Below are 10,441 nucleotides of genomic sequence, written 5' to 3' on the forward strand. Positions count from 1 at the left end.
TAATATGTTTAGCAGTGGGTTTAAAAAAAATGATAATTCTTTTCAAAACACACTGATACGATTCCGTAAGAAAATATATCTCCTATCCCTTAAATATTTGGGCTGGAAACAATTACAGCAACAATTAGAAACAAACTCAAATAAACACATTTCCAGCTATTCAAGGGAATTTCGCAGTGTTTAAACTAACACTGAGTTTTTTTGTACATAATTAAAATATATACAGCATCCGAGTGGTGTAGTTAAAAAGCATATTTTTATCCCAACTCTAGTACGTTCGAATTTCTCATTTTTGGGGAAAAGATACATGAACAAAGTGAAAACAATTTTAAATAAATTATAAAGCAGACAAGATAAAAACTCATCATTAAATTTAACCGCGATCGCGAGCGATTCGCAAGCAGCCGAGAGGCGGGCAATCGATTAGCGATTCTCGCCGCTCATTGGCGCGCGCCAACCCTCCAGGCGTGTTACACTCCTCCCCCCTTTGTGAATGAAACATAACCACGAAACTTGACTTTTCAATTTCAGAATCATTTTTGTGTTAGATTAATTCATGTGTCCGGTGATGTTTGAAACAGAATCTCTAAGCAGTCGGCTTGAGTCGAAAGAAGATTCAGAAAACTTTAATAACAACTCAGAAAATATGGAAGCGCACGACTCAGATGATAGCTTCACAAACTTTAGTATTTCAGAGATTCTTAAACCGGATTTTGGAAGAAAACATTTGACCGCGGGTGTACTAAACCTCTCAAAGGACAGAGACACGTGCATTGACCAGGATACTTACATGTGCTTTAACTGGGCTCGGTTACAACAACAGTTTGGACTTAATATAAGTGCTTTCTCAACGCCAAAGTGTTTAAACAATTCTACTAACATTCCTTTAAGTAATCATAATACAAACTCCGTCTCAAATTCTCGCGTTAATAAATCACAAAATGGACTGAATCTTGATGTGCGGAACGTTACAAGCAAACAACGGGACTCTCCGTCGGAATCACGAACCGACCGACGGACCGACCGTCGACGGGAGTCCTGCGGATCCGATGGCGAGAGCGTGGCGAGCAGTCCCGCCGGAAGTCCTAACACAAGCCCCTCGACGAGCACTGGCAAGGGGGACGAGGATGGGAAACTCTGGCCCGCCTGGGTATACTGCACGAGATACTCGGACAGACCTTCTGCTGGTAAGAATAAGGATTGACTTTAGCTGTCATTGACATTTAGATCGATCAAAATATTATTAAGGATCTACTACTACTACAACTATTATTATTATTATTATTATTATTATTATTATTATTATTATTATTATTATTATTATTATTTGTTATATTAGTTTCTTCCTTTATATTATTATAATTATTTTCATTATTATTATAACTATTATCATTTTTTATTATAATTATTATTATTATTATTATTTTATTATTATTATTATTATTATTATTATTATTATTATTATTATTATTATTATTATTATTATTATCATTATTATTATTAGTAATATTATTATTATTATTTTTATAATTATTATCATCATCATCTTCATTATCAAATCATCATCATCATCATCATCATCATCATCATCATCAGCATCATCATCATCATCATCATCATTATTATTATTATTCTTATAATTATTATCATTATCATTATTATTATTATTATAATTTATAATTATTATTTTATTATATTTTTATTTTTATTATTAATATTATTATTATTATTATTATTATTATTATTATTATTATTATTATTATTATTATTATCGTTTTAAGGTGAAGTAGCATATGAAGACAGCATGTGGACAAATAAAATAAATAAAATGCTTAACTTTATAGTCACTGTGAATGCGTGCTGTTTTCCTTATCAATTCATTTATCATGGCATACTCATTGTATTGTGATGTATTCGGTAAAGGAAATCTTAAAAACACAATTTTACATATACTATGACATTTGTTTTAATATTAAAACATTAATTAACATACACACGTGAATTATTGAATAACATACAAATCAATTGACAATTAAGTTTTGCTCTTATTAAAATGTATTAAAGAAATGGACTAAGTTTGAACTTCGCTTAACTTTGTGGTTTTTTTGACAACTCTTGATTGATGGCAGTACCAACATTAAATGAATTGTATCGATACAAATTAGAGCTCCCTTCCTGGTGAATAAATAAGATTTTGAAACATTCACTTTAAATAGATCAATGAAATATTTTCGGTGATATTTTATACTATCCAACAAATGCTTAAAAATATTCTCTACTATGCCGTCTAAAGAGCGTCAAAAATAAATGAATACATACATTATATTTTAAAACATAAAACATATAAATCATATGCATTAATAAAACAGTAATAAAGACGGATATGCATCTCATATAGAGATTAAAAATTGTACAATAAAGAAGATGCTGAAATACAGTGACTATTAATTATGAACCTTTATAATAAAAAAGATCGATAACTGTTTGGAAAAGAGAATGGAAATAAATATTTAGGAAAGTACAATAAAATGAAAAGAGAGCAAGGAACCCAATAAGCCCAATCCCCCTCCCCCCCCCCCCGCACACACCAATAAGGACTGGTCTCTCAAGCATTTAGTCTTGTTAACAATAAAATTTTGTGTTAAACGTAAAATATTTGATATGCTCATGTATGGAAATATAGCAAATACAGCTGAAACAGATGTCTCAAGTGATGTTAGACGCACAAGCATACCGCAAGTTTATCTATTCAATTTTCAGAGCAGACATGAAAGTTAACAACGATAAAGTTAACAACGATAAAGTTAACAACGATAAAGTTAACAATGTTGTTAAATTTAAACAAAGAACTGAGAAGAAAGATCTGAGCAATCGGATCTGAGCAAATGTTTATTTTATGACTATTTTTAAAGTAAAAGCCTTAATTCATTCACAAACAAATCCTGTTTCAAACTACTTGAATCTCCAAACTTTAGTCGGTGTTCACAAAATACAATGCCGGTGAACTATAAATTACGCACGGTATGATTTATTTCGTTATTTGACGCTCTGCCAGTTGACTTCATGAAGGTGTTGACTATACACATATCTTGTTACGGAGTAGATATATATATATTTATGTAACTACTATTAGAAAACTATGTTGTTTTGTCTATAAGGGCTTTGAAATGCGTCAGTTTAGACATTAGACACTTTTCTCCACTAACTATTTTTCAGTATTTAAAGCAAATGTGATATAACTTTACTTTGTTTATACATTATGATTGATTTTGAAAGTTGTTCTATCGGAAATGTTTATATACTGTACACGTTTATATTATATGTAACTGATGGGCTGTAAGCTTATAGTTAATAAAATCTTCTTCTTCTTCTATACAGACTTGTAAAACAGACGAGTATGTCTGTTCAACGGTGAAATCCACTTACACATAAAATGCGTGAGGAAATAATCGCTTCTGTCACTTTACGGTGCTACGAATTAAGATCTTTCTTACAAACATGCAGGAACTATTTTGATTGATGCCTGGCTAATTATCTCGCCTGTTAGTTGGCGAAATGTTCGCAGTTTTATTGCCTTCCCAACGACCTAAGCCACTGAAAAGGCGAACAAAAATGTGATTAGGGAGCTTGAGAAATTCTGCAACAGATTTCTACATATTCCATTGGAACAAAAGCTCATCAAGAGACACACGTGAACGATGACAAACATAGATGTCAATGATAACAAAATAAACCTTGTAATTGAAATGTATATGCAACCTAATTTTAACGGTATATTATTCGTTGTATGGAATTTCATTCAAAATAGGTCCTACAAAAAACGTCAGAGCTAACCGTTAACCGCATTAATAAATTAAAATCGGATAAAAGGGAAATAGTTATTTCATCAGAATCTGTCTAGCATTTAACACATTGGAAAACAATATATTTGTAATCTTAATAGTATGTTTTATTCAAAATTGAATGCGAAGTATGATTTATGTTACATCCCACAATCGTGAATTTGATTTTTATATATTTTTTTTCAATTTTAGAATTTTAAAATATATTTATGTATCAAGAATATTATTTAATATATTATTTTCTGTACTTCCAGGACCACGGTCAAGAAAGATCAAACGGAAAGAAAAAGTGATAGACGAGAAAAGACCGCGTACAGCGTTCACGACCGAACAGCTCCGAAAACTTAAGGACGAATTCGAGGCTAGCAAATACCTATCAGAAAGCAGACGACAACAACTCGCGCGGGAACTGAACTTGAACGAGTCGCAGATTAAAATCTGGTTTCAGAACAAGCGAGCGAAAATTAAGAAGAATACGGGCGAGCGAAACGAACTCGCTATGGAGCTCATAGCTCAAGGACTTTACAACCACAAGACAGTTCCTGTAAAAATGGAAACATGAGCAGACGAGAATTCGGATTGTTTGTTACAGTAAACTTGCGTTTTGAATATTAGCTAAAAACCAATGTATGTGTTATGTGCTTGCATAAATGTTTGACTTATTTATTTATTTTATGAAATGTATCGATAAGAAATCCCTTTCTTATTTAGCGGATCTGGTGAAATCCATGTTAATGTCTATTAACGGCACCTAATTGTCATACACACTTCTTGTACATTTACTTTCACTTTTTATCTGTGTTGATTCACAATTGTTTTTGTTTTAACAATTATTTTCAAATGTATTATTTTTTATTATGTTTTAAAAATAATTTTCCTCTTAAATTTGAATGCATAATGTTGTTTGTAATTTTGGCATTAATACAGAAAATATGTTTTTAAATAATAAGAGTGATTGTATATCCCTCATCACTGTATACATAGTTTATTTCGATTTTATACCTCCAAGCATGTACGTAAATAAAGTGCTGTGAACTATTACATTGCTTCGTTTTATATCTCAAAACTCAATTTATGGTAGAGTTCAATTTTGGCGTTCTATATCAAACACGCAGGGCGTGCACTGTGGGACAATTGACTGACTGAAATATACTCTTTTAAACAAGTATTTTATTTTTTGGTGCGTTGTCAGAATCGATCTATGTAAAATTCATGAACAGACAATTTGGAAATATTCTCGATTTCCATTAGCCCCCGCAAACTACAACCCCCCCCCCCCCCCCGCCCCCCCCCCCCAAAAAACAACAACAAAAAACACACTATCAAAGCAACTATACATGAGCGTTATCGCCATGGGTTAATAACAAATTAGCAACAGCTTTTCAATGGATTTTTATTTAAAGCATACTCTTTGCATACAATCCTATTTGAAACGCATTAGTCTGATAATGATATACATGAAAAACATATCTGTCGAGCAGTTTGAAAGATGTAACAGCTTAGTACTAAGGTAGACATCGTTCGAACGTTGACATCGTTCATTTACATAAGCTGGCTTTAAAACGACTCATCACCACAAGTCGATCAGAGTACATGATCACATCATCAGTATCTGCAGTACTTGCTTCCATAGTTGGGGTCAGGCACTTTCATGGTTGGGCCAGGCGCTTCCATGGTTGGGGTCAGGGGCTTCCATGGTTGGGGTCAGGCGCTTCCATGGTTGGGGTCAGGGGCTTTCATGGTTGGGGTCAGGCACTTTCATGGTTGGGGTCAGGCGCTTCCATGGTTGGGTCAGGCGATTCCATGGTTGGGGTCAGGCGCTTCCATGGTTGGGGTCAGGCACTTTCATGGTTGGGGTCAGGCACTTTCATGATTGGGGCCAGGCGCTTTCATGGTTGAAGCCAGGCGCTTCAATGGTTGGGGTCAGGGGCTTCCATGGTTGGGGTCAGGGGCTTCCATGGTTGGGGTCAGGGGCTTCCATGGTTGGGGTCAGGGGCTTCCATGGTTGGGGTCAGGGGCTTTCATGGTTGGGGCCAGGCGCTTTCATGGTTGGGGTCAGGGGCTTTCATGGTTGGGGTCAGGCACTTTCATGGTTGGGGCCAGGCGCTTCCATGGTTGGGGTCAGGGGCTTCCATGGTTGGGGTCAGGGGCTTCCATGGTTGGGGTCAGGCGCTTCCATGGTTGGGGTCAGGGGCTTCCATGGTCGGGGTCAGGGGCTTTCATGGTTGGGGCCAGGCGCTTCCATGGTTGGGGTCGGGGGCTTTCATGGTTGGGGTCAGGCACTTTCATGGTTGGGGCCAGGCGCTTCCATGGTTGGGGTCAGGGACTTCCATGGTTGGGGTCAGGGGCTTTCATGGTTGGGGTCAGGCACTTTCATGGTTGGGACCAGGCGCTTCCATGGTTGGGGTCAGGGGCTTCCATGGTTGGGGTCAGGCACTTTTGGTTGGTGCCAGGCGCTTCCATGGTTGGGGTCAGGCGCTTCCATGGTTGGGGTCAGGGGCTTCCATGGTTGGGGTCAGGCACTTCCATGGTTGGGACCAGGCGCTTCCATAGTTGGGACCAGGCGCTTCCATAGTTGGGGCCAGGCGCTTCCATAGTTGGGGCCAGGCGCTTCCATAGTTGGGACCAGGCGCTTCCATAGTTGGGGCCAGGCGCTTCCATAGTTGGGGCCAGGCGCTTCCATGGTTGGGGTCAGGGGCTTTCATGGTTGAGGTCAGGCACTTTCATGGTTGGGACCAGGCGCTTCCATGGTTGGGGTCAGGGGCTTCCATGGTTGGGGTCAGGCACTTTCATGGTTGGTCCCAGGCGGTTCCATTGTTGGGGTCAGGGGCTTCCATGGTTGGGGTCAGGCGCTTTCATAGTTGGGGCCAGGCGCTTCCATAGTTGGGACCAGGCGCTTCCATAGTTGGGACCAGGCGCTTCCATAGTTGGGGCCAGGCGCTTCCATAGTTGGGGCCAGGCGCTTCCATAGTTGGGGCCAGGCGCTTCCATAGTTGGGGCCAGGCGCTTCCATAGTTGGGACCAGGCGCTTCCATAGTTGGGGCCAGGCGCTTCCATAGTTGGGGCCAGGCGCTTCCATGGTTGGGACTAGGCGCTTCCATAGTTGGGACCAGGCGCTTTCATGGTTGGGACCAGGCGCTTCCATAGTTGGGACCAGGCGCTTCCATAGTTGGGACCAGGCGCTTACATAGTTGGGACCAGGCGCTTTCATAGTTGGGACCAGGCGCTTCCATAGTTGGGACCAGGCGCTTCCATAGTTGGGACCAGGCGCTTCCATAGTTGGGACCAGGCGCTTCCATAGTTGGGACCAGGCGCTTCCATAGTTGGGGCCAGGCGCTTCCATAGTTGGGACCAGGCGCTTCCATAGTTGGGACCAGGCGCTTACATAGTTGGGACCAGGCGCTTTCATAGTTGGGACCAGGCGCTTCCATAGTTGGGGCCAGGCGCTTCCATAGTTGGGTTCAGGCGCTTCTATAGTTGGGACCAGGCGCTTCCATAGTTGGGACCAGGCGCTTCCATAGTTGGGGCCAGGCGCTTCCATGGTTGGGGCCATGCGCTTCCATAGTTGGGACCAGGCGCTTTCATGGTTGGGACCAGGCGCTTTCATGGTTGGGGCCAGGCGCTTCCATAGTTGGGGCCAGGCGCTTCCATAGTTGGGACCAGGCGCTTTCATGGTTGGGGTCAGGCGCTTCCTTGGTTGGGGCAGGCGCTTCCATAGTTGGGGCCAGGCGCTTCCATAGTTGGGGCCAGGCGCTTCCATAGTTGGGGCCAGGCGCTTCCATAGTTGGGACCAGGCGCTTCCATAGTTGGGGCCAAGCGCTTCCATAGTTGGGACCCGGTGCTTCCATAGTTGGGACCAGGCGCTTCCATAGTTGGGGCCAGGCGCTTCCATAGTTGGGACCAGGCACTTCCATAGTTGAGGTCAGGCGCTTCCATAGTTGAGGTCAGGCGCTTCCATAGTTGAGGTCAGGCACTTCCATGGTTGGGGTCAGGCGCTTCCACAATTGAGGTCAGGCGCTTCCATAGTTGGGGCCAGGCGCTTCCATAGTTGAGGTCTGGCGCTTCCATAGTTGAGGTCAGGCGCTTCCATAGATGGGACCAGGCATTGAAAGTTTTAAAAAAAGAAAGGAATCTAATCATAGGTATACATCTGCAATAACTTAAACAATATCAAAAACAATATATATATTCGTGTTTTATCGCGACTTTTTTCAATATTTTTATGGAAGCGTGTATCGTATAGACTGACAATCATATTATATGGTCGTGTCGAATTATTTTTTGCCGATTTAATGAGTAATATCATGCCATGTTTTCAAATTTATGCCGTCGTGTTATCTTATTAATTCGATATGCCGAAATATTAATTAGTAATTTGTTTTATGTCGACTAACAAATTATAACACGACATGTCGCAGTAATTATGTCGACTTATTTTGTTAGTAAATGAACAAGTCGACAATGGTTAAGTGACATGTTAAAGTATACCTCGAAAGTCACCATAAAACAAAGCGACTTATTTTATGTCGTCATACAATTTATAACAATGCATGTCGCAATGTCTGCGGCAGCCCTTCAACTTAATATGTAAACAAGTTGAAAAAATTATTGCTTATTATATGTCAACTTATCTAGTAAATAAGTGAACAAGTCGAAACAATTATTGCTTGTTATAACTCACATGTTGATATTACACGATCGCATCATTTGCATATACGACATACGCTTCCATAGTATTGTATAAGATGCAAGATAACAACTGTAAATCTTAAATATAAAAATACAATCTTTATAAGATAATTTATAAACGGTTTCTTCAATAGATGTATATAAAGCCATCAGATTCGGTGACAGAATAAATTAAGCTAGTGGAATATATGTTTACAGCTAGTATAGAGCATCCTGTAGCGTTTTGGTTAACTTCTTAGCATGGGGTCTTACATAGTAAATTACTTAAATTTGTCCGAACAAAATGCTTCATCCAGAATACAGTAAATGGATAGTCTAATGAGGGTATTACTGACAGCCATTTGGGTGTAAGCGGAGACGTGTGGAAATTAAAATATTCAATTTGGAGACAGCTTGTGATTTAAAATGACGTTATTATTAACATAAGTGGATCCAGAAAAGGGGCACAAGAAGGAGGGGAGGGGGAGGGAGAACCATGCGCAAGTGGGGGGGGGGGCGAAACATGCGCAAACCCTCCCATCCGCCTTTAAATAGTCAAAGCAAATTGGTCATGTCAAAATAGCAGAGAGATGAAGCATGTGTACAACCTACTGTACTGTTTTCGACTACTATTGTCTCGTTGTTTGGAGCAGAGCGCACGTCCCCAAGTTACGCCGCCCTCCAACGTCAGATCTTGGAACCGCTCCTGTTTAAAAAAAAAGACTTTTGAATTGCCGCGAGATTATTACAAATTATTTTTGAACTTCAACATGTTGAATAAGAAAGATGCCATCTGTAACAATTCTTTTAAAATCTAGCTCCCAATATCTCAAGCTTTCCTATGCTTTGAAAGAAATGTGATTATAGTGTAGAAGAATAAAGAACAGAATGTGACAATGAAACTACTTTTTTGAAATATTGAATATTATTATTCAGGGTTAAAAACTACACATAAAACTTTATTTTGAAACCAGAAATTTGTAAATGGCAGAATTTACTTGATGATTACTTAACAGGTTATATCAATAGTCCTTTTTCGCGACTGAGACTATCTGTAAAGTTACAGCTTTTAAGGTCGAACTATGTTCCGGCTATTAAGTCCAAAAATAGGGTTTGTACACAGGTTGTAATTGTTTTTAGAATCACTATGAGAAACACTTTCTAGGATTGCAATAAAGCCGTTTAATTAATTGCTTTTACTAATTGAGTTATTTAGCAGTGTGTGCCAGGGCTATGGCTAATACAGAAACATTCGCGCCGACACAAAGTAAGTTTTAAAAGAAGATACATTTGCTTTGGTAAATAAAAAAAAAGTTGACAGCGGCGCTACGCGAAACCCAAGTCGAATTTAATACATCTTTTTTGAGAGGCCTAATGCAATTTGTTTGAATGAGTGAAATGCATTTTAAATTCCACACAACTAATTTAGTAAAGGTTAGGGACAACAGTGTGTGTATACCACGTGATAAATTACGTAATATATGCTACGTCGGACGGCAAAAATTTGCTTAAAATGGAGACTTAAATCAAAGATAACTTTTCATTTACAACACCATTTTAAATGAAACAAAGGGCAGTCTATGCCGCTTAAATAGTCCCGCATTTGTTTTATTTCCGAAATTTGATGAGGTCCTTAGTTTCATCAAACACTTCGACAAACCTGTTTCCAAAATAATGTTTTGACAGTGCTCCGTCAGACGGCCGTAGTGTGAAAAGGTTTGTCGAAGTATTTTAAGAAACTAAACTCGCATTCAAACTCTGGTAAAAACCGAAGGTGGGGCACTGTAGGCGGCGTATACTGCGCTTTATTTCATTTAAAATGGTGAAGATATAGTGAAGTTATCTTTGTTTAAAGACTTTTTTCAAATCAAAATATTGCCTTCCTACGTAGCATTTATGACGCAATTTATCACGTGGTATACACACACTGG

The 10,441-nt window shown here is 39.2% G+C and overlaps 2 protein-coding genes across 2 annotated transcripts; one reads left to right on the forward strand and one right to left on the reverse strand.

The window, feature by feature from the left end:
• The first annotated feature begins 547 nt into the window (after window positions 1-547).
• On the forward strand, window positions 548-4,883 carry LOC128233606 (homeobox protein engrailed-1a-like). Its single transcript, XM_052947359.1, has 2 exons — window positions 548-1,187; window positions 4,097-4,883. Exons 1-2 carry the CDS (start codon window positions 557-559, stop codon window positions 4,402-4,404), a joined length of 939 nt encoding a protein of 312 aa, XP_052803319.1. The 5' UTR covers window positions 548-556; the 3' UTR covers window positions 4,405-4,883.
• Window positions 4,884-6,687: 1,804 nt separating this feature from the next.
• LOC128235468 (uncharacterized) lies at window positions 6,688-7,734 on the reverse strand. The gene has a single exon (XM_052950286.1). The coding sequence runs from the start codon at window positions 7,732-7,734 to the stop codon at window positions 6,688-6,690; it is 1,047 nt and encodes a 348-aa protein (XP_052806246.1).
• Window positions 7,735-10,441: the final 2,707 nt, after the last annotated feature.

This window comes from Mya arenaria, chromosome 5, assembly GCF_026914265.1.
Source record: "Mya arenaria isolate MELC-2E11 chromosome 5, ASM2691426v1".
Taxonomy (NCBI): domain Eukaryota; kingdom Metazoa; phylum Mollusca; class Bivalvia; order Myida; family Myidae; genus Mya; species Mya arenaria.